At 30.4% G+C, this 25,585-nt stretch overlaps 1 protein-coding gene across 1 annotated transcript; it reads right to left on the bottom strand.

Annotated features, from left to right (window-relative positions):
- Positions 1–1,475: 1,475 nt before the first annotated feature.
- On the bottom strand, positions 1,476–25,189 carry LOC139907112 (uncharacterized). Its single transcript, XM_071893193.1, has 4 exons — positions 24,895–25,189; positions 19,951–20,051; positions 19,760–19,861; positions 1,476–4,597 (listed from the first exon to the last, which is right to left on the bottom strand). Exons 1-4 carry the CDS (start codon positions 25,106–25,108, stop codon positions 4,145–4,147), a joined length of 870 nt encoding a protein of 289 aa, XP_071749294.1. The 5' UTR covers positions 25,109–25,189; the 3' UTR covers positions 1,476–4,144.
- Positions 25,190–25,585: the final 396 nt, after the last annotated feature.

Raw genomic sequence — 25,585 nt, forward strand, 5'->3', positions numbered from 1 at the left:
TAACTTGTTCGGGTGCAGAATAACTGAACTAGAGCCTATCATCTCAGACCCCATCCACTATAGACACATTTGAAATCCCACCCACGGGTTAATAATATATAAATTGGTGGTGGGGGGCCTTCCCATTTGTTATTTGTGTTGGCACGCAACACATTCCGGGACCGGTATATCAACCATGGTTAGAGTGGATGGCGTTTATGATTATATTAGATGAATTGGCGGTGGATTGTGGTTTGTTAGTAGCGTTGGCACGCCAGACCACCTGTGGGCCTGGATATAAACTAGGTTTACAGTGGATGGCATCCCTGATTGTAATACATGAATTGGCGAAGGGTGCGGACTCTAAATCAAGCCCTGTGGACATGCTGCATATCCCATGGGCTGAGCATCAGTTTGTGTCTCTGGAAAGGGGCCCCCGAAGATAATGTGAAATTTATGATTCCAATGATTTTGCACATTAACGATATTTTTCTGATATTATGCACATTCAAGGCCTTGTTCAGTTATTATGCATATTACCTAGTTATTATGCACATTAACGGTTGAATTTTCCAATTTATTTCTTTACTTCACAAAAACATACTTTTTTTGTAATATATCATAACATATACAATACGGTTATGAGATGCATTCGATTCTTCTTAATAGATTCATAGTATTCATTTTGTTGAAATTCCATTGTTAATTAATAAATTATATCTCATTGAAGTATAAAATTCAAAGTGTTCAGATTTTAATGGACTACTCGATATAAAGTACGTCCTATTTTTGTTTTTAAATATGAGTTCAACTAAACGCTTGCTAGATTTCATTCATTTTATACAATGCTCCCTGTATATTAGACTTCCTTTTTTCAATATTATATATTGGTATAGGATGTACACCACGGAGCACTATATACAGTGCACCCTGCTGTACACGCTAGACGATACATGCTAAACACCTTTTAGATCTACATTCACTACATTGTTATGTCTAAGATCAAAACTGCTGTCATTTGGTTCAGAGATTCATATTTACATAAAGATAAACTTTGCCATATTAATATAGATTTTCCTATCAACTTATACAACTTTATCAAAAATTCCAAACTCACCAAGCGAGTAGAAATTTGAGATATGGTAACACTCTCTACGCAAGGGACAATTGTAAAACTAGCGTCGTGAATTTTCTTTAGTATTTAATGTAAAATCCCTTCATATCAAGAAAGTTTTTTATAGCCAGAACAGAACAAAACCACCCCTGGCTACCGATGAACATTTGACAGGTAGAAATCAAATGTAGTTTATGGAAAACAGTTTTCGACTATTATAACCTTTAAATCCATTCAAACAATATCAAACTAAGTGTGTTGAGCTAAAAATTAACGAGTTTAAATCAAACCATTTCTGGGGCGTTAGCAGGATTATATATATATATATATTTATTGGGGGGGTCTTTGGAATTTCTTTGCAAAAAAAAAAAATCCAAAGAGATTTTTTTTTGAAATTTTTTCAAAAATCCATAACTATTAACGAAAAAATTCAAATAATAATTTTTTGGGAGGAAAAATTTAGAAATCCATGGCTATTCACAAAAAATTAAATTTTGAAAAAATTTCAAAAATTTATGTAGGAAAAGGAAACTTCAAAGAATTATCCATAATCAAGTACTCTCAGACTTATGTGTTCTCTGATTTTATTTATTTGAAGCAAATACTGAATAAAAAAGTGTTGATTAAAGATCTATTTTTTGATTTACAATTAAATTAACTTCAAATCCCTTAAAATAAGTTTATCAGTAAGGAACCATTTTTTTTAATTATTACAACGTTTCATATCCTTTTTGTTGATGTTACAAAAAAAAACGAGTTACATCTTTAAACAAAATTAATGTTTCATATCTTCAAAAATATAAACTTTTTCAATGAATTTATAACTCTTCGTCTATAAAAAAAAAAAACCCTTTTTTAGTACAAATTTAGCAAAAATAGTTGTTAGGGGAAAACAGTGAGACATTGAGAAATGATCATCAAAGATTCAGAATAGTCTCACCCTACTCTGTTATTTTGAAAACCTGCATCTTTAAACAAAACTTTAGAAGATTTGCTGATTAAAAAAAATCTTATGATACGTACATATATTCAAATAAAAAATCAAATAATATACTAGAGTTTTTTATCAATATATGTAAGTTGATATTTATGTTTTTGGAGATAAGTGTATCTGGTTTCAAGTTCATTAATATAAAAAAGGAGGAAAATTAAATTATAAAATCATATAATTAAGTTAAATGAAAATGATTAATGATGATTGATTAAAAGTAATTGGTCTAATATATTAAGCATTTTTATTATTCTTGTTATTTTTTTTGAGATCAACAGTTTGCGAATGTAGAAAATACTGAAATTAGATACTGCTTCTTATATGTTGTTAAATATTTAACTTTAAAGTGTCATCTGTTCAATCTTATGTACACTGTAATGTACAATACTAAATTTGGCTTGTATGATTTTTGTTAAGCTCCAATTATAAAAACATTTCTTTCAACCCTTCGTATTATTAAAATACAAGTATCCAACATAATAAAAAATATTAAAAATGGATTTAAAACTCAAAAATACTTCTATTTAAACTGCTTATACAGAGGTGAGTTGAAGTACTTACAAAAATTTAAAGCTCCATAACTTTATTTTTTTAATAATTGAGCATAGGTTTTTAACAATAATAATTTGAAAATGTGTACTTTTGGACATTTTCGACTCCATATGGCCTCCATTATCAAAAACCACAGAGACGAGATGACAAAAGACGCAGAGAACGGGCAAATAATCTCGACTTTGGTAAAGGTTTACCATATTTTGCTTGATGGAGCACTTTATGAAGGCAAGGCTGTTGTGGTGAGACTGATTAACGCAACTCCTCAGCTCAGACCAAAACTATGAGTTGCAGGGGTTGAGATATGGGCCGTTGGAAGGCCACTCGTTCGGCTAGATGAACATGTCGAAATAATAATGAAATGAACTTATTGTACACGTAATCTGGAGCAGTGAACCCACATAAATTGGGCGTCTGCAAGGTACTGCAAGGGCAATGCGCTTGGTATAAATTATTCTTTTGAACTCAATATGCGTAGATTTGCACCCCGGTCGTACTTAGAGAGATAAATATACAAAAAATAAAATAAACATACCACTTGAAAAAGCATTTCTTGAGGAGAACAAATTGTGGATCGATCACATTGCGGCCCTCCTCCTGGACCTCCATTACCTCCATTTGGATGGCTCTCGCCAAACTTCTAAAATAAATATTACTTGTAATAAGGGGGGTGTTAATTTATGAAATTGAGAAAATTAAATTTTAGCCAAACTTTTCGAATGCAAAAACATATTTTAAGCACCCTGGAAAAAAAATAAAAAATAGACCAGATAGCCAACATTTAGTTGTTTTTTGCTTGCATATAGCTTAAATCAATATCAACAGCTATAATATTTTTCCCGTAACAAAATGGTTTTTTAGCGTTTTTATATTTCAGTATTTTAAGAAATTATCAAATACTTTAAAATAAAGAAAAAGGTATTATTGAATTATTGTATGTCTTAAAAAATATTGATGCAGATATAAATAGGCTAGAATATTTTGAAAAAAAATGGTAAATTTAAGTTTATGTCGTGACTCAAACGAAGAAAATACTTTTGAACAAATTTAAAATTGATTGATGATATCTCTTCATATATAAAAAATTGGTGATACAACAAAAAAAAATTTAAAAAGTTATTTAATTTTTATTTAAATATTGTAGAAGGTATAATGAGTTGTCTTGAGAAAACGAAAATTCTATAAACTAGTTCTAAACTTAATACATCTAATTATGAATAAATTAACTAGAAAAAAGTTATCCATAGGACATTTGTAAGTAAAACATGAATGAACTTACAAATTTTAAATTATATGATTATAAAAAAATGCAAGTAAGGCAATTAAGGATTTATGTCTCAAACCCTTTTCTATTCTTTCAAAAATATGTCATTTGAATTACAAAGATAATGACTTAATATTATGAAAAAATAGATTCATTTAAGATCTTAATTTTTAGAAGGATGGAGTAAAAATCTAAATGATGAAAAATGATATTTTTTAAATATACAAAACAGAAATTAAATATTTTATTTATGAATATGTACTTTCTTTTTATTGTTTGAGTGAGCAGATTTGGGTACAGACTTTGGACGAATAGCTGTAGAATTTTTTAATTTTCTATTTGATAAAGATGACGATTTAGGCCTAACTTTAGCTCCTCTTTCGCTAGCTTTTTGTTCATCAAGACCAAATAAATTTGAATTCTTCTCTTCCCCACTTTCAGATTCAATATTTGAAGAATTTGAAGCCATTGACTTCATGATACTAATCTTATAACTGAGGAACTGATAGGCCTCATGAAGCTGACATAAATCATTCCGTGCCTTGGTTGTTGTATAGCGATAGCCATGAGAATGCGAGGGCTTTTTTTTTCGTGTTTGAATTTCACTCATCTTTTTTAGAAGGGCACATTGGAGACCTGACCTTGGGTCTTCACCATCAGATATTAAAGTGTGAGAGTATCCCATTACTTGAAGAGCCTAGTTAAAAAAGTCAAAAATATTCAATAAAGTGCAATTATAAGTTATTTTAACTACATATTTTTTGGGTTGCAAATATGATAAATTCCGACACAACGCCTCATCAATATAATATTCAACGAAAATGTGTCCATCCACAACTTGTATTAAGTGTATAATGACTCTTGTGATAAGTATGAGTAGTTATTTATATCATGTTATATCCTCCAACTTCCTAAATAAGTCATTAGTACTTTCAATGACACAAGCGAGTGAGGTTGTGTTGTGGGCTATTTCAAAGACCCTAAACTTTTATAATATAGTGATTATAATGGTATTTAAAATTTATTCTCAGATTTTCAAATATTTTTTCCAATCTGGTAGAGTAAAGTTTCCTATTTTTAGCTTCTAAATTTGTTTTCAAGAAAAAATATTTTTTTCAATTCATTTATTACCAACTAACAATAGAACACGCATTACCCAGAGTTATTAGGCGTAGCCGAACAGAAAAACGTTGCTTTATAATTATAGAAAATAACTAACCAAGAAATGCTTATTGTAACTCATCGTTTTTCCTAAGCACATTCACATTTAGTTACTTAATACATAAATGTTCTCTCCACAAGAATAATAATACCATCATTAAAAAATAATAATAATATGACTTGATGAGACAGAGAGTACTTTTGTCACTAGAGTCTTAGCTACAAACACTCGATGTTAAATCAAAAAAGCCAACAAAATTTTATTGATATGGCTATATTGTTTTTTTGTTTTTTTTTAGGACAAAAGATGACTGTTTCTCATTCAATGTACATTCATACAGATCAACTTTGTTGTATCAATGTAGATATGAAACATTTTTCCCTTGATATAGCATTTTAGTGTTCATTTCTGAGTAGGCATGTTTGAGGAAAACATAAAGAATATTTAAGTCGTCTGCATTACTGATAAATATCCAAAATAGTAAACACACTTATACAGATATCAATTATGGAATTTTGGTGTGGAAGAAAAAGCTTATATGATGAGTCAAATTTTCAAATTACACATGAAAATAATGAATTTATAATGTGGGATTTCCTTCTTTTTCAAAAGGTATTTTAACAGATAAATCACCGATAGGGGCATTTTATGATTTTTTTTTAAAGGTAGGATTAAAATTTGGATAATGGGGTATTTCCGTGGTTTTTTTATACATATTTTATTATAGCACTATCATCATAGGTATGATGAAAATCCTAACCACATTTCTAAGAAATAAAGCGTATTTAGGTATGTACCACCCATCTTTTCCCTCCTAAAGTATGTACATCCTAATCTATTAAAATAATCAGAGGGTAAATAGATAGATTTACATATTTATATAGGTTGGATTGTTTCAAAATGTGAGAATAATGGAATATGAAATGGTAAATAAGATTTTCTCAGTAAATGGTCAGCCTATGCTAAATAGATAAACAAAATTTATGAGGTATTGAAATTTAAAGAGGTCAATGGGTGAATATTTGGAAATTGTAAAATATGAAGACGACATTTCAGAGTTATTGAATCATTTGTATTTACTTTAGGTATGAATACATACACATTTTGCAAAAAAAAAAGGGAATAAAATATAGTGAGGCATTTTTAAAGTATCTATTTACTTTTTAAAGTTGACGTGTGAATTGAAAAGCCATGTGGGTTATTTGCAAAGAAGTTAATTTATCCTAATTGATGAAGCTCAACAAAATGAAACGCCATTTTGCTACTAAATATTCTGTATTTGTGGTCACGGATGTTCATTTTATTGAGCACAAAGATCGGCTTGTAAAAAAACAGGCTTGATTTTGGCAGCGAATATCCACAGAAAAATATAGTAGCTATTGAAACCTTATATTCTCAGAATCGCCAAAGCCAAGAAACTTCACAATATTGCCGAGGAGTTGGTGCTTCCAGAGACCAAATACATTCTTCGATGTATGCATGGAGCTGATCATGCTAACAAATTGAAAACAATATCCTTTTTTATTAGGACCGTCACTATTTAGCTCCAAAAATGCAGGTGACTGCAATTCAGCAAACATTATCAAGGTGTCATGGCACCTTAATTGTATGTCAATTTAATTGTAAAAGTCTGGTTACACTTGATAATAAAATAAAAATGATTTAGTTTCGGCTAAAGCTCCTACTCAAATTTAAATTTTAATAATCAGCCAACAAAGAGAGGAAGTATTAATTAATTATTATTAAGAACACTAAAATCTCGTCTTGGTATCACACAGTTATATTTCAACAAAATCTTGGACTGACCCATGTTGGAAGGTGCGTCTGTGAGGCCCCCCTCCAACAAGGAATTTTTGCATTTTACTAAAAAATTTAATATTTAAACTTTTTTTTTTTAAATTTCATGGTATAAATTTAATTTAATTTTTCAATTTTTTTCCAATAAATTAAACTTTCGTTAAATAGCTTTGGATTTTTAAAAATTTAATATTTGAAATATAATTATTGAAATTTTTTTTCTAAAATATTTAATATTCTGTGAATAACTATGGGTTTTTGACATGTTTATCTAAAAAATATAGTTTATGATATTTTTTGTGTTCAGTTGTGAATTTTTGAATTTTGTTTTTCAAAAAAAAAATTATATTTGAATTTTTTTTCATAAAGCTTTTTTTTTTGTGAACAGCTTTGGATTTTTAATTTTTTTTATTTTTATATTCAATATTTGAAGCTTAATTTTTCCAATTTTTTTTTTTTTTTTGTGAAAAGCTTCAAATTTTGATAATTTTCCTCCAAAAAATTTAATATTTGAAATTTAATTTTCAAATTTATTCCCAAAAATTTTAATTATTGAAATATAAAATCCAGAAACTCAGATTCCCCCCCGCCAAAATAATAATAATTACTTAATCTTGCAGACGCCCCTGCATGTATATGTAGGTAATTAATATGTACTTAATTTAATATTCCGTTGTGACTGCCTTTTGAAATAGTCTAATATACATTCATCACTATAATGATTTCATAGTGAGTAAATACACAATAATTCTTCATCAAGGTTTAAGTTAATCGATTATTTTTTTTATTAAAGCTATAAATTGTGGATATTCTTATTAAATATATAGAATTTTGCCTAAAGGAATAATATTTTTTATGTTATATTATATACATTGTTGAATTGAAAAATGAAATCTTTTATTTTGTTTTTAAATATCTCAACACACATAAGACTTAGGAAATTGTTTTCCAAATAACATTAATCACATTCCAATAGCACTCAAATTCATACGGGTATATATGTTATTAAATACTATTATTATAGTTAAAGCGTTTTTTAGGCTGTATATTAGGGGTATCACGGGAGCCCAAAATTGAGTTATCACGTATTCTGACCTCTCAAAAGTTGGGAATATTAAATAGAAATCCGGGGGTGCGCAACGTTTATCTCGCTGTATAAGTAAGGGATTTAATTTTAGGAAAAAATTACACATCGTGCAATATTATTTTTTAAAACACATAAAGCTTTTTTTATAAATAAGAAAAAAAAAGTTTATTTTATAATTTTTTTTTACTTCGTACAGAAACCTTTCCGGACAAAAAGGGGGTAAATTTTTTTCTCCTTCATTTTTTTCTTAGCAAAACAAAGAAGAAGAAGAAGAAACAAGGTTTGAATTCGATTTTCCATAACAAGTTCTTTGGATATATTGGATGAATTGGCGGTAGTTTTTAAGGATTCAGGGGTACCCCCAAGTACTCCACGCAAACCAAGGCCTTGTAACTATTTTTTGGTATTACAATGGTTCCTTGGATGTATTGGCGGGTTTTTTTAGCAATCCCAATCTGAGGGCGGAGGGTATTCAACCATATTTTAAGACCATAAGCTATTTATCAACCCCCTCCTCCCTCCCAATACTCTCGATCCATTTTTGCGAAGATTGGATTGAATTTTAAAAAAATGCAATGCAATTGTAGTGAAATAATATTAATCACACTTGAAGGTACTCCTTTGGGGATGCAACGAACATATGTATATGTTTATTTATTTGTCATAAATAATATAAAACATGTGTTATTATACATTTTTGAAGTTTGAACAAGGTAAGTAATTTTCTCCTAGATAATTTTACTAACTGTCAATTTTCTCCCAGACAGTTTTCCTAACTGGCAATCTCCTCCACGAAGTTTCCTAGTACCCTCAAAACAACGATTGAATTACGATTATTATTCCACGACGTACAAAAATGGATAGAATTTGCATTTATTAAATTAACTTAAATACTATCAAAGCTGAACATTCAACAAATGTATGATACATCTAAATTAAAGAAGAAAATATTTAATATTATACTAATCTTTGTTTGCACTAAGTAGTTTGCATTGTATTGACTTTATAATTATTTATATATGTGTAGTGTAATAAAAAATTTAAAAACATCAAACAAACTTACTTGCAATATATGAGCAAAGCATTATTTAATTATTTCTTTATTGACAATATGTCTTTCATAAAAAGTTAACATATATGATATATATATTTACTTGCAATCGTAAGTGATGTTTGTACCATTTTTTATTTGTCTTTCTTCAAAGTATGGCATTTGTACTATAAATAATATAAATGAACACTTGTTAGAGGCAGAACCCCCACCTAAAATCAAATTGAGTTATGTATCTCAATTTGCTCAAATGTTATGGTCAATTATGGTATGCTTTTTTTACGTTTTGTGTTACCTTGACCTTTTGACATTAACCTCTCAAAATGTAATAACTCCTTACTGTGATCATATATAATCTTCGTACAAAGCTTGATCAAAATCGATCTGTAACTCTTGCCATCTTCGAAAACCTAAAATATTTAGCTTATGTAGATTTGAAATATCATAATTTACAATAGCTTAAATCTAGTTAAATACTAGTAAGATAAATTAGTCGGTAAAAACTATTTTACAAATGATGATTGTTTTTAATTTGTACTCTAGAGACAAATGGGGAGGTATATGAGTCATCATTTTGTCTACAACCCCATGCAGATGCTATGTAACGATTTTTTTTTATCCCAGCCTAGAGTGTTCGATGGCGGGAGATATATGTAGTTCTTTTATTATCCTTCCTAGATTTATACCTATTAATTGACAAAATTGGGAGTTATTTTCAATCTTTTTTTATGCAACAGTGCTTCTAACATCATTTGTCTCTAGGTATCGTGACTATAACTAGAACATAATAGTACTTCTTATAATCAGTTGTATTTCTTAGTTTAGTTTAGTTTTGTGTTATTCTTTATTTCTTTGGTCCATTCCAATCTTAGAAGTGGTCCTTAAGACAGTCGGTCCTTCGGACTGTCAGTAATAGAACTGATTAAAAGATAATAAACATAATAAAAGATGTTATCCCTGCAAAAAAAAAAATTGTTTCACTTATCCACAGTATATTAAAAGGATTTTAACCAAATTACATAATATATATTTTTGGTATATGATAGAATTACTATGTTCTAAACAAAAATGGATTGTAAAATATCTTGTAATGAGGCAATTAGATATATATATTTTGTTTTGCCTGAAAAAAAATACCTACTTCCTAATTAGCTTTCTTATGAAACATATTATGACAACCTGTAAGATCCGGAATCCATATATTATACAAACACCTGAAAGAGTCATGTATGTGATATTAAGCAATTACGACAATGAAAACAAAATAAAGTTCTAGATAGTTTTGTTAGCATTTAGAAAATTATGGGTTTTCTTATGTTCAAAAGAAGTAAATATAGCAAATTTTGGCTCTGAAGAACCAAAAAGAAGGGAAATTGACTTTTTTTTATTTATTTTTTTCAAAAATGATGATAGTTGAATTTATATTATATTTTTTTTCTTTTTTACCTTTTTTTCAAATTCCATAAGGGAAAACATTCTAAAAAAATAATTGAAGCAAAAGTGTACGTTATATTGTTCTCCGTACAACTAAATAAATATGCAAGGACCCTATTTGAAGAAATGTAAAACTTGACCGAAATCATGAAAATATTCAAAAATTTATTTAAAAAATCATCAACTTTACTAAAAATAATATTTAAAATATCCTTATGATATGAAGAAGATTTGAACATTTGGTTTTTTCATAATTCAACTCGTTTTTGACTCTTTCTTTTTTCAAAGTGGTTATAAATGCTGATTTTGTGAAAATAGGGCATTGATGTATATAACTATTTAATTCCAAAATATTTTACATCTAGTCTTCTACAGGATGTCCACGATAAATTGGAACTATCTTAAAATTCAACCTGCTTCATAAAAATGGAATTTGGAGTGTATTTGTTAATATGAAAAAGTTAGAAATTATATTAAACAAGAAATTTATTCAACATGTCCTCCCTCAGCAGCCACCATCTTCTCTATCCTGCCCCTAAAGAATTTGCATGCCCTGATGACTTCCGCGGAATTGACAGCATTCCCCTCCCTCGTAATGGAGCCCTTCAGGGCCGCGATGCTCTTGTGGCTCACCTTGCACACCTCCCTCTCCAACTTCCCCTACCAGTAGTCATCACACGGATTGAGGTCGGGTGAGTTGGAGGGCCAGGTGTGGCGATCCCAGAAAGTGATGTCGTGGGAGTTGAGGAGGTTAGTGGTCCTCATGGCGATGTGTGCGGGCGCTGAGGCTTGTTGGAATATGAAAACTCCCTCCTAGCGGCCATATCCTTCATCCAGAGGATGACGAACTCCTCCATGACTTCGCAGTACCTTATTGCGTTAACTCTTTCCTTGGGATTGAAGAAGAAAGGAGGCATCAGCTCACCGGTGCTACAGATGACAACCAGGGTCATCACGGAGGCCAGGAATTTTGTGGTGAAGACCGCAGGGACCTATTCTCTCTCCTTGGCAAGCCACCTGTCATTCTGGACGTTGTAGCTTCTGTTGACAGTCCAGTTCTTCTCGTCGGAGAAGAAGATGATTTTTCCTCAATGGCTCTTTAGGTCATTGAGGAGACGCTTACCGTTGGTGAGCTGTGTGGCCTTCATGGATGCTGTGAGGATGTGTTGTTTGGTCATTCGGTATGACCTATATCCGAGGTCCTCATTCACAGCCTTGGAGACCAGCTGCTTGCTCACTCCACGGTTCTTGGCCATCCTGGACAAGGAAGTCCCCGGCAAAGCCTTGATGGACTTCCGGAGGCCTTCAAGGAAGTGGGGAGTGCGGATTCGGTCACTTCTCATGTTGTGGGCATTGCGGCAGACCTTCCCCTCAACCTCCCAGGCATTGAAGACCTGGTACACCGTGGTCTTGGGGTAGTTAAGAAGCATGTAGATAGCAGAGGGCTTGTGTCCCGTGCGAGCCAATTCGAGGATGGCGTCTCTCCTTGTTTGTTCCATGATGATTATTGTTTGTTGTCAAAACAATTGTGGTGGAAGTTATAGTGTATTGTTCACGCAACCTTTTATATTAGTATGATTTAACACCGAATATCCACATTATGGATCTGGAGGAAGTTTAAAGTAGTTCCAATTTATCGTGGACACCCTGTACTTATGTATCTTAACAAATTATGAATAAATAAAAATTTCAATTTTTTTTCTTACAAAAATTAACATAAAATGTTCAACTTTTGTAAATAAACAAGTCCAACTTTGATTTTACATTAATTTTTTGGTGTTTCTTCAAAATTTTGCTAGATTTCTCACTTTTACTAATATATTTTATAATAAAAAATATTTAATTTCATAATGCTGGTTGTATTTTCAACCTAATTCAGTCAAGTACTCATCAAAATGTTCACTTTTAGATAATATTTAAACATACCTGGACGGAAAAAAGCCTTGAAATCATTTTCAATCGCATTTATGATAGCTTTAGTGAGTTTAATGAAACATTTTCAACTTAAATATCGCATTTTTGATAAATAAGGGGTAAAGACCCAGGGAACCTTAACACTTTATTTACGTATTTTAGCAAAACCTTTAAAAAAAGTGAACTTCCATAGCTCAAGGATACAAGTTTTATATATATGCCTGAGCTTCTCTAGGGAAATGAGTCCATCATAACCAGAGCCTTTACATTACAATATTTAATTATCATTATTTCTTAAAAAATAGTATGTCCGACATATGCTCCATTCTCCTTATTTTGGTTACTGTATATTATTTTCTGATTTGAAATCAAATGTAAAATTGCCCAATAACCGGAGGTTACAAAAATAAAATTAAGTTATGACTTTGACCCTCTATCGTTTATTGACTGTAGCTATCAATAATGATGATAAAAAAGGGAGTGAAATCATAGGGGCCTTTATAAAATTTACTTGAATGGTACTGGATAATTTACAATGAGTAAACCATTTTTTTGATGAAATTAGAAATTTACTATTAAAAGCTCCAATCACTTTTGCATATTTCTTTTGATCCTTCTTGGTATAAGATATCCCATAGAAGGTTCCAGTGTGGAGGATGGAGTGCACTTTTTTAACAATTATATATAAATCAACGCTATCCTCAATCTGAATGGCATAATCGGGCAAGTTATCTATCGGCCATTATTATTTTTGGATTATCACTGAGAAAAAATTTCCTAAAAACCATGCTACACTACTTCTGACTTTTAAATACCAAGGCCATATAACTCAAATTGAGAGAACCGATCAGAGTACAAGATATTAGAGGTGTTTTAATGGATACCACAGCAAGATAAGCTTCTATTAGTATCAAAATACTGAGAGTCTATGGAGAACTATGGGACTTTGTCTCTGACATAGTGAGGCTCATACCCTCAGAATCAAATCTTCACCCCAAAAATTTAAAACATTTTGTGATTATATTTAGAGAGCCTCATCCATCTTTGGATAAATCATAGCTGTGGAAATTTATATTACTCTAATTTGTATTATAACTTTACTGTTTTCTTAGTATTCGTGTCAATTTTTTAAATATTTTTGTATATGTTATTTCCCTGTATGTTTTATTATTAACGCCTTTCATTTTTATTTATTTTTCCAATATTATTTTATGAATACTTTATACTTTTATAGAATTTCCGAAATTAAGACATAACAAAAATAAACGAAAGAATTGGTCCTTTTCTGGTGGTCTAATTTTAAACATAAATGTTTATTTATATCAAAAAATAAAAGATACATATTTATATTCTCATATATCAAAAGTATGTATGAACAAAGGTCTAATCTTTCATAAATATATCATATATATATCAGATATAACTTTGTACTTCCAACAATGAATACTTCTCCCCTTCAATTATATTTTTGGGAAATAAATAAAAGCAACATTTATATGGTTTTGGATTCATATAATAACATAAATAAATGCATTCAAATGCACTTAAAGTTTATATTGATGTAATCAATTTCAAATGTAGGTGAGCAACCTAATAATAATTTGTCAATAAAAAAAATGAACAAACTAAATGCAAGTTCATTGTCTCTTAAAATGGTTCAAATAGAGTTAATTTATGTTGGAGGTATGACTGTAAATATTAAATGTGAAGGTCAATTGCTTAGAAGAATGAAAGGATTAGAACAATTTTGCACGTTTTGAATATTTGTTTTCATTTCTTTAATAATAAGTTCATCCTCATTTTGGAAAAAAATAAAATAACAAATTGTCTGAAAAAATCCCGGATTTAACAAAGAAAACATTTTTTGGTCGTTGAAAAATGGCTTTTTAAAATTTTATTTAAGAAAATGCTTTATCGCATGGAGTTTCCAAAAGATATTTCAAGCCATTGCTTAACTGTAACGGCATTTCTTTCCTATCAACAAGCAGTGTAAAATTAAAACATCAGTTATGGGATTAAGAGTCTGAGAGTACATATAAAGACTATTTATTAAATCTGATAATATGGAGTACTCTGCAAAGTGTGTTACTAATTGTTGGTCAATTATAACGCACAAAAGAGCTTCTCAAACTATCTGGCAGACAAAGCGGTGGAAATTTTTGTTCCAAAAATATCTACACACTAAAAATTGAAAATATATTTTGTTAGAGTGAGGGAACGTTTCTAGGACAAAAAAAAACCCTCAGATACAAAACAACGATAGGCAAAAAAGTATTCAGATAAATAAATAGACTCTATATATTGACTCAATATTTTTTAACTCTCTTTCTATAATGATTCAATCATGCTCCAACTCCTGTAGAGTATAAACAAAATAGACGGAACTTTGGGTTCCGTTTTGGTCAGGTTTGCTAAGAAAGGATTAATTGCGAGTCGCTTATAAAACTTGAATTAGTATATAACAATTTAAAAAAAATCATTGATCAAATTATAGTGATATGGTTATTTTTAAACCTACATTAATAAATTGGGGGAACCCCTTGGATTTATTTATTAAAATTATTCTTTTTATTTGAATCTAAATTTTTTAATCGCCAATACTGTTTAGAATTCTCATAAAACATTCAATCAGATTAATTGCAATTCTTTATTTAGCTAGATAATGTCTTGCTTAAGATTTATTTGTATATTCCAAATTTTTTTATCCAGGTATGTGCGAATTTAATTAACTGATTTGAAATAAAAATTGATTTCTTGGATTGTTCTTTTTTTTTAATGTGAGAATTAAAGTACACAACGGTAGCTTCCATAAATATAATATTGTAGCTATTATTTTTATATAATACAGGCGTCAAAACTGATTCAAAATTGGATCCCCTAAATTTAGATAATGTAATGTTTTTTATTACCCTTTATAGGCCAATTTGCCAAATTATGCACATTTGGTAAATTACTTATAAATCCAATAACTGTGAATGCATTTGTTAGAAACTTATCATACAGGTTAACTGCACGTTTTGAGCCACACTGACACTGTCTATTGCACAAAACATACATGGTATTACAGATACATTTAAAAATCAATAGTATGCACGTTTTTTTATTCCTCCTCATCTGCTCTAATATTTTTGTGCAATGAATCCTATGAGCTATATACTCATGTAATCATTGTTTTAAGTATTATCGACTAATAAATATTTAGGATGGCATTTTGCATTTGTATGCCCAATGTGACATATTTTACCAGGTAATTATAATTGTCTGTGTGCTTGATTAACCGAATTTGGGACATATCAATTAAATACACGTTAATATGAATTTTTTTTTATTTCTATGCTAAATATGGGGTATCTAATTCGAACATAATTTGTGTTAGAGAGGGATATAATTGAACATTTTTATTATAAGAAAAACAAATTATATTTTGTTGTAATCTCAAACTCATGTTAAAAATGTACAAACAACTGCAAAATGTATGGAATACTTAAAAAATGATACAAATTTAAATGACAGAACTACAACGCGAGGACTCAAAAATAAGAAATTTTTAAAAGCAGTTTTCAATTATAACTTTTTTTTTTTTTTGTACCATTTGTATGTCAAACTTTTGATCTAAAAGTTGATAATTTAAAAAATTTCTACACTTTTTATTCCACATGTCCCCCTCCATTCTGAATTATGGCTTCAATACAGGGACGAATATAAGCACAGCTGGCCTTGGTGAATCCCGATGATAAGTTGTTCCACTTCTCTGTAATCACAGCCTTCAGGACATCAATATTCGGGTCAAAAATCTTGTTCGATATACCCTCTAAGACATACCAAACAGCAAAGTCCAGGAGGTTCATATCAGGTGAGGAATAAGTAAAACATGTTCTGCCTACAGAAATACTGCACCTTCTTGGACGTCCGTTTTGACTTTCTAGTTTGCCTTGAAGAAGTATGAGGCATCATGGTGCCGTCTGGCGCCACAACACCGAGGACCATGACATGAGCTGGATGTTTGATCTTGAATGTTTTCTCAACGTGAGCTCAGTACAGCCTCCACTGTGAAGATCTTCTTGTTGGAGTAAATTTTGACGCTATTGCCATGGTTTCATGTGATTGAAGAACCACAGAGCTTTCTCCACCCTCTCTACCCTCCTTGCCTACTTGAACACGGTCTATAGATGTATTGGGGTCCGGACAAAGCTCTTCAGGCCCAAAGTCTTGGATGATGGCCTTCCTGATGATGTTGAGATGCATCTGCAAATTGTTTGCCATTTTCCTCATGGATTTCGTCGGGTCCTTCTAAATTTGCTCCCTGACCATGGCTAATTACTCGGCACTTCTCTTTCTGTTATGGCTTCCACTTCCGGGAGACCGTGCCAAATTTGTTCATCTACTTCCTGGTGTTGAAGATGGTGGACAATGGCCAAGATCTCCTTGGGATCGACTTGTGCGCGGAGAAGATTGCTCCAACATTTTTGATCGTACAAAAAATAAAACAAACATTAAATTGTAGCTTTTTGTCAGTTCTTTCAAATGGCACTAAGTACAAAATTGGCCAACTTTTAGAAATGAGGCTAGACGGCCTCGAAGAGGAATTTAAAAGCACTCAAGTTTTTAACCCTACCCCAAACACTAGGTTTTTGTTCATTTAAACAAATTTTACTGTAGTTTTTTTTTTTTTTCGACACATTACGATGATAAATGATGTATACTCGACGAATGAAAATGTAATTTGTACTACAGGCTCGCCGCTCCCACCGCTGGGGTCATGGGGGTTATGACCCCTTACTTCTTTGCAATTTATATAGTGACGACAATATTTTTGAAAAATGCTATTAGTAATTTATAAATTAATTTTTGGCTTGGACATGTATATATCACGTTCCTGAAAACCACCATGCCCCAACTTATATTTTCATTTGAGGGAGTAGTGGATTTGTTCTAAATTTATTGAATATTGACATGTATTTTTCAAGTTTATTTAATATAATCATTCCTACGATTAGCAACATCCACAAGTTTTTGATACATTAAATTAGTACATAAAATGAAGGAACTTTATATTGATTTGAAAACAATAAATCCTTCAGTGGCTAAACAAGTACACCCTTACTTATAATTAATCGTGAAGCCATCTGGGAAAACAAATATTCAAAAATATTCGTTATGGTATTTGTATGGAAGTTTTTATACCCTTCAGCAATATTGAATTATTTTTCTAAGAATTTTTTTTTTTTTTTCTTGTCTAACTTTAAAAATATTTTCCTATATTATCTGTTGTCCAATATTTCTAGACATGATTCATAACACTCCACATAACAGTAATCTTCACAACTTTATCCACTTGCAATACATTTTAGGAATGAGTTATGATACTTATTTGATTCAATTTGGAGGTCAATATAGTATTTCTGATTGTTTGAGTATCTGAATTTTTTCGTTGTAATACAATTTACTTTTTCTTTAAAATGAAAAATAAGGATTATATTAATATGTATCACTTAATAAAAGGAACTTTAAAATAAATAAAAAACTAAAATTAATATTACAGCTAAGATCAATAAAAATACTCTTATTTGCAAAAAATAAATCATATATCAATGTCGCATCTACATTCTGGGTAATATGACAAAAAAGGTAATTTAGCCTCACTGTTTCTCAACGTAGGAAAACATTGTGTTTAAAAAATAAGGAAAAGTAGTAATTTAAACCTCTTTTTATATTAAATACATATTTTTTCATTAATATTAACACGGATAATTTAATATCCATCACGATCACAATGGAAATTAATGAAAAAAAGTGAGAAAAACAAATGTTAATGTTGTTATTCTTTACTAAAAGAAAATGTCAGGTTTGAAGTGAAATACGGCCAAATTACATTTATAATAAGTAGAGATACGATTATATTTATACTGCACACAATAAACCAAATCAGATGAATGAAAGTTGCAGATCTGAAATGTATTCCAAATTATGAACAAACTTTTTTTTTTAGGAATATGAATGAAATTTGTTTATGTTCCTTTTATTGGTAAGATGGAGTTGTACTAATTAAATATAATTAAACATTAAAGTATTACCTTTACTCAATCTAGTATTGGAATCTTATTTGAAGTCCATATACATAAGTATATTTCTTTCTCTAGGAACAATCCGGGCGCAAACCTACACACATTTAGCAAAAAGTATATTTTATCCTGTGTGCATTGTTTATTAAGCTACGTCGTTTCATCTCTTATATTTTAATTATTTTGTTAACGTATATGTAATTTTTACATATAAAAATATATCCCAGTGTTATGGGTATAAGACTGTTACCGCATAAAATAGTGGTTTCCGTAGCTTTGAACTAAGATGGCTATCCCGTTTATTTACTTTTAAGGTGCGTAGTAATAAAAAATAGTTGTGTAAATTCTAAATTAAGGAAAAACCAGGATTATCTATGAATAATTTATTTTTTTAAAAGTATGCATTACTTTTTCTTTTGTTTGAATCGTATCGACCTTAATCAATTCTAGACTAAATAGTTAAATTGGTTAATTTTTTCTAACCCCAAAAAGTTTACATTGTTGAAGGATCACATAGTCAAGGTTCCACTCTATAAAAGTATATGATTTTTATAAGGAAAAAAAGTATATTCTGATTAAATTTGATAAAAAGAGTAATAAATATTCATGCAGGATATGTTCAATATGTTCTTTTGATACCTTTAGAGTCTCAGCAATGTCAATCAACTTTACTCAATGATCATTCAAAATAATTTTATTAACTTTTTCGATGTTGTTGTGGGTATTTGACTTTTTCTGACATCCAATGGATGCATCGTCTAGTACACTCATTTTTCCTCGTTTAAGTTTAGCAAATCATTTTTCAGCTGTTGATGTTTTATCATTTTTGTAACAATAATAGAAGTTGCTTCACTCACAATGCTTCATCTTTCAAAACTATTTTTCCCCACCTAAAAACCTTTAGATAATTTATTTGAAGATTGATACTAGTTAAAAAGTTATGAATTAATTTTAGAGACACCATCTATGGATCAGTCTACAAATTTTTTCGTAATAGATATTTCCTTCTGTCGAGCAACTGTGAATTGAACCTTTGCACATTGACTTAAATAGTATAATTTCTCCTGTTATACACCAAGCTACGTCACGGTAAACTCTGTTTTACATTATTTAAGCATTGTATAATAATCCTGTTGTTTGAAATTATGTAATTTTTTTAAAGGCTAACAAGGAATTATGATCCATTAGGAATTGACAAATGAACAAATTGAAATTCATTATTAATTTTCCCAGTTTAAGTTGGAAAGGAGATTTTAAAAGAATTTACTTTTGTTTATAGCTCCAATACTTATTTTTATTTATTTTTAATATCCCTTATAACGTAGATATACAAATAACCCCGAGGTTCTTACCGTTGGCATATCCATTTTAATTTTTGCAAACTTTTTAGTTTCATTATTTTGGACATTTTTTACACTTGAAGTACTTTCTTCTTCATTATTCTTCTTTGCTACCTATATGTATTTAAAAAAATACATGTGAAATTTGTATATGCGCAATATACTCGTACAAATATACAATGGGGAAAGTTAAATGAACTTACTTGTATTGGATTTCCATTAACCGAATCATTTTGAATTGAGCCCTCCTTTTCTTCTTCTTCAATCTCTTTCAATTGGGGAAGCCGTTTAACAATTGCATTACCTAAAGGGGATCAAATTTCAAATTGCTTTTATCTGTTTTTTTATTTATTCAAAAATGGATAAATCCTCCTATTAATTTAAAAAAAGAGGTCATATATGTGGTATTTAAAAAAAGTCAACTTAGTATTCTACCTGATTCTGGTAAAATTGCCCTTCATTTACTAAAACTTTTAGATTGGAAAACACTTCAATTAGAGGGTCTAGCAAGGAAATCTGGCGCTTTTGATCTATTTACTTTCAATTAACATAAATGTTATTTTTTAAAGATTTATTCAAAAAACAAAAACTAAGCAGTAGATACAATCATTTAAAATATATTTTATTCAATTTGCCCTTTGTTGGGCTCAATAACGGCCTTGATTTGTGTCTTGAACATGCACAGGCACTGTCAACTAGAATCCAATCTAAATTCTTGCATTCTGGGACAATGTGGCTGGCCAGTGACTTCTTGGGGGATGTGAGCACTTCTGTGGACTCAGGTAGGTCCAAAGGAAATAATCTATCGGATTCAGGTCAGAGGAGTTAAGAGGCCAAATATCCTTGGATACCCAGCCGTAGCAGTACTCCTGGACCAATTTTGAGTCGTTTTGGAGGTGTAGCAAGGGGCAGAGTGCTATTGTCATACCCATGAACGGTCTCCAACCTCAGCATGACTAAAATCCAGATCGTTGTTCACCCAAACCATCAGAGCAGCACACCTATATTCTGCCTCTGAAAATGTAATAGGCTTGAGATCTTTTGTTAATTACTTCATGGCTGCGTATTCACTACCAAGTGAAACGTTTATAAATATATTTCAACAAAATTTTGTCATCATATATGCCTGAAAAATCTGGAAATATAAAGCACCTGATTTCTTTCCAACACCCTGTACATAAATATCGAATAATTAGTTTCTATAGGATCCAACATTAGATTGTCTTTTATGGTGAATTTTAAAACGCAAAAAAATATATCATATGTTCGTTTCTTTATCAGATACCGACTATAAGGAAATACCTTCAACACATGCACACGCGAGTACAATTAATGTCTACTCTAATATTTTTCATAAAAATATGATAAATATTACATATTTACCATATTTTCAACATTGGTAGAAATACATAATATTTCTTAAAATACTGTCATTTTTAAGAATGTTAGCCATATAACTTATAAAGTAAAAATAAACTTATAGTTGTATCCCCTGAGAGTCATACAAGAAAAACATGGATGCATTCATGAGTAATTAAAATTGTATCAATTGATCAAATACAATCAAATCAAATTAATATCAGCAAAATGTTTATTTTTGAAAGAAAGGTAAAACAATGTATAAAATGTAAGATATTTAAGAAAAATATGAGATTATGTTCAAATTTAGAATAGTGAAGCCTCTTAAGACTATTTAATTGATGTTTATATATTGAAGTAGATAGTATCCAATTTAAAATTCTTAATAAATCATTTTCCATGCATGTTTCTACATATATAAATATATATAAAAATAAAAAATTCCATGTTATACCTATAACCGAATGTTTCTTTAATTTCAACTTTATTATAGAAATTTACGTCGATCCTTTTTACAATCATAGGTATTTATTTGTACTTTTATAAACTTACTTCAGTTTGAATAGCTGTACATATATGAATTGAAAAGTTTATTATACTTTAATACATATTTACTGAATGTATGCATTAAAGTGGCTTAAATCTTGTGATGCATTTGCACTCATAGGGTTTATCTTTTGTTTAATACGATTGTGTAAAGGGTTCAAAAATGGAATGTTTAATTGTAACTAAGGATTTATAACGAAATTTGTGTTAATAGCAGTAATAAAATTGTAAATTAAAAGTGCAGCTTTTGCATGAAGTTGTTCGTTCTTGTAATCTACATAAATTTAGAATGGGGACCCAAAACTTGGATAGGTATTACAAAATTGCGTAATAATGCAACTTTTATGTACTTGAAAAAAGACAACTCAAAACAAATTTGTAATATTTTCAAATACCAAATCTAACCAAAAAATTTTATTTGATATGTCTTCCTTCATAAGCAATAACACTCTCGACACGCTGGTGAACAGATTAACAGCTCTTGACGATGAAGGCCGTGTCCATGACGGATCAAGCTGTCATGATGACAGCTCAAACTGCAAAGTCCAGAGGATTGAGATCAAGGCTGGAGGAGGGCCACATGGAGGCAGCCCAGAAGTGAGCCATTATGTTGCTGTATAAGTTTTGGTTCTTCTTGGCTGTATGGGGCTATAATTAACTTCTTGATATTGTATAGAGTTCGGATGGAGATGCCAACGGTTTTACAGCCTTCACGGTACTGACATCAACGTGGAGTCGACTGTTTTGTTGTTCCTCGCACATTTTTACACTTAGAGACATGGGATGAAAACGAAACTCGTCTAATTTTGTTTGAGCAGTCGTTTGAGCGTATAATGAAACCACGTAATTAAATGCTACAACAAGTTTTAGTTCCCCACTTCTACAAAGAAAACACATTCTAAATCACAGAAAATCTTTATTTTGAATAGGAGAATCGTTGCGGCTTGAAAATTATAATATGCAACGCCCTTAGAACTAAATTTTCTATTGTTTGCTTACAAAATTATACACGTATATACTTGTAGATACATAATGGATGTGGTAAACCAAGGTAAAATATATGTATATATTCTCTTAATTATGTGAATTCAGGCTATTCAATTTATCTAAAGCTATTTATGTATAGCAGGAAAAGGTTTCTAGACATAATCCATTTAAAACTATATGTACTTAATTGATAATATATATATACTCTATACCTACTCATACATAATAGAGGGATATACACTTACAGAGAAAACATTACATTATTCATATATGTATATATACATTGTAATCTACATAGGTATTCATTTATAAAAAAATGAATATAACTACTCTATAACGATGTATTAGCTTATTGCTAGAGCACACTACAGATGTTGTTCAATGTCCATAAATTACTCTTTTGCATATTAGCCACTACTATAAAGTTAAAATGATCATGCATAAAAGGCTTATTGACTACTTTCAAAATGCCTTCACCATAAATATAAACATATATGCTATAAGACTCCTTGGAGACCCCGGTAGGGACTCCCATTCCAAGGACTCTTTACTTAGCGCAAATCCCTTCTTTGAAAAAAATAATAAATGAGTGAATACTTAGTGCTAATTGATTATTAATTCATTTCCTCATAATCCTTTCTTACAATTACCTCCTTTTTGTTTTAAATCATATTTATATAAAACATATTTTATAGAGTCTGGACTCAAAAAATGCAGTAACAATTAATTACGATTTTATCCTAGGTTGTTATTAATAACGAGTTTTATTCAGCAACTAAATGACAGCTGGAACCAAAATAAACAAGTTTTGTTTTCATCCAATGTCTCTTGGTGTAAAAATATCGGAGTAACAACGAAAAAGGCTCCTCCTTCAGTACTGAAGAGGCTGGAAATACCCTTGGCATCTCCATTTGGAAGTCCTAAAGTATCAAGAAGTCAATTCCATCCCCTTGCAGCCAAGAAAAATCAAAACTTCTGCAACAACAATGTGGCTTACCTTTCTTCCGACTTGCCTCATGTGGCCCTCTTCCAGCCCTGGCCTCAATCCCCTAGACTTTACAGTTTGAGCTGTCTTGGAAAAGAATGTCAGCCGCACCTTTCATCCAAATTTGTATTCATCCAGAGCTGTCATCATTACAGAGTGACACACCATGGACACTAAGTTGTCCCGTTAATATATTTTTTTTAAGCTATGCAAACAAAAGATCTATGAAAATATGCCAAAAATGTGTTCAAAATTTGGGATTTCCGCTCAAGATTGCAATCTATTTCTTGTCAAGCCATATTTAGAACTACTGTTAGTTACACTTTGTGACCATTTTAAAACATATTTCCACTGATTATGTGTGACAAATAAAATCAACAATTTATAATTTTTTTTTTTTTGCCCATGATTTGAAGGTCCTCATTAGAAATATTTTAAAGAACCGGCGGTGCTCTAACTTGGCATACATACCACACAATAATCTTGGTGTAGTCTCTTACATAAAAGTTTACTTTTGGAGGTTTAAATATTCGACTTTTTCTGCAAAATTCATTTACCCTAACTTTTATTATTCCTTGCAATGCCAACTCCCAAATGTGGTCATGCTCATCAAACAACATACTGAGAAGTAGGTTTTATGGTTATGCATTAAAAAAAAAACATTTTTTTCAATAAAAGAGTCCAGGACAGACTTAATGGGCATGGCCTTCATCGTCTCGAGATTGTTATTGCTTGTGAAGGAGGACATATTAAATAAAAAATATAGCTAGGTATGGTATTTAAATATAGCACTAAATGGTTTGGAGTTGTCTTTTTTTCATACCATTAAAATCACGTTTTACGTAATTTAGTAGTGGTAATGCATGTCTTGGATTCCCACTCTTTACGTGTATAATTTCGGAAACGAGAAAAAGACGCCTTATTTCTAAGAGCTTTACTTTTTATAATCTTCAAGTTCACCAATTCTTCCTTTCAAAATAAAAATATCCTATGCCTTAAAATGTATTTTGATTGTACAAGTAAAAATTCCGTTTTACATTTAATTTTGGAGGCAGGAAAATTACTAACATTGGAAGTGTCTCTCCCGTAGAAAAGGCACATTTTATATCTCAAAACCTCTTTATTTTGAAATGAAGAACTGTTGAGGTTTGATTATTATAATATTCAAAGCTTGTAGACAAATTACTACATTTATACAGTACGTATGAGAGATGTGGTTAATCACCCTTACTTAATATATTTAGAATATACAAATATGTATATGTCTGACCTTTGGTAGTCACCTTGGTGTTATCATTGGAGCCTGAGGAACCTTCAATTTCATTGTTATCATTATTTTTCTCACTCACTCCTTGACTTTTTTCTTTTCTTGTTCCAAGTTTCGGATGAGTTATAGTCAAGTTTACTTTTTCATCTCTGTCCTTTGGTGTTATATTTAAATCACTCTCAGCTTTTTTAGAGTTTCCTTCATCTTCCAAATCCATTCATAGTCTCCAATCAATGAATTATATGACTTGGTAGCTTTTTTACTTTAGTGTAAGCATATATGTACAAACTATTTCTTAGATGGTTATTTTTTAACATATTTATTTCTCTGCAGTTTGTTAATGTAGTCCCTTCCTGCGCCTTTTTCTAATTTAGAAGAACGGGAAAAGGTGAACAATGTATAGTTAATTGACTGCTTTCTTAATAGATAGCGTCATAAAAATAATTATCTTACAAAAATGAAGCGTTGATTACAATTTATGATTAAATTTACATACATACTTACATAGTATGTATGTTTGTCTATATAACAAGACCGTAATTTAGAAAGCAGTCATTGACAAACATGTTTTCTATTTATTTTCATTTGATAACTAAAATTATTTTCCTTGTTTATATTACGCATTAACTAACAACTTCTATACAGGGGGAGAGGGCGTATGAGACACGATATTCACTTTTTGGTAGATAACTCA

This window comes from Lepeophtheirus salmonis, chromosome 13 (genome assembly GCF_016086655.4).
Source record: "Lepeophtheirus salmonis chromosome 13, UVic_Lsal_1.4, whole genome shotgun sequence".
Classification (NCBI taxonomy): Eukaryota; Metazoa; Arthropoda; class Copepoda; order Siphonostomatoida; family Caligidae; genus Lepeophtheirus; species Lepeophtheirus salmonis.

What these genes read in the sequence shown, in the direction of transcription:
- LOC139907112 (XM_071893193.1), bottom strand. Translation starts at nt 25,108, where the DNA reads ATGGATTTGGAAGATGAAGGAAACTCTAAAAAAGCTGAGAGTGATTTA. An exon ending in CACCAAGGTGACTACCAAAG is followed by an intron (nt 20,052 to 24,894) that starts GTCAGACATATA and finishes GATCCCCTTTAG; the next exon opens with GTAATGCAATTGTTAAACGG. An exon ending in TTAAAATGGATATGCCAACG is followed by an intron (nt 4,598 to 19,759) that starts GTAAGAACCTCG and finishes TTTTTTAACTAG; the next exon opens with GCTCTTCAAGTAATGGGATA.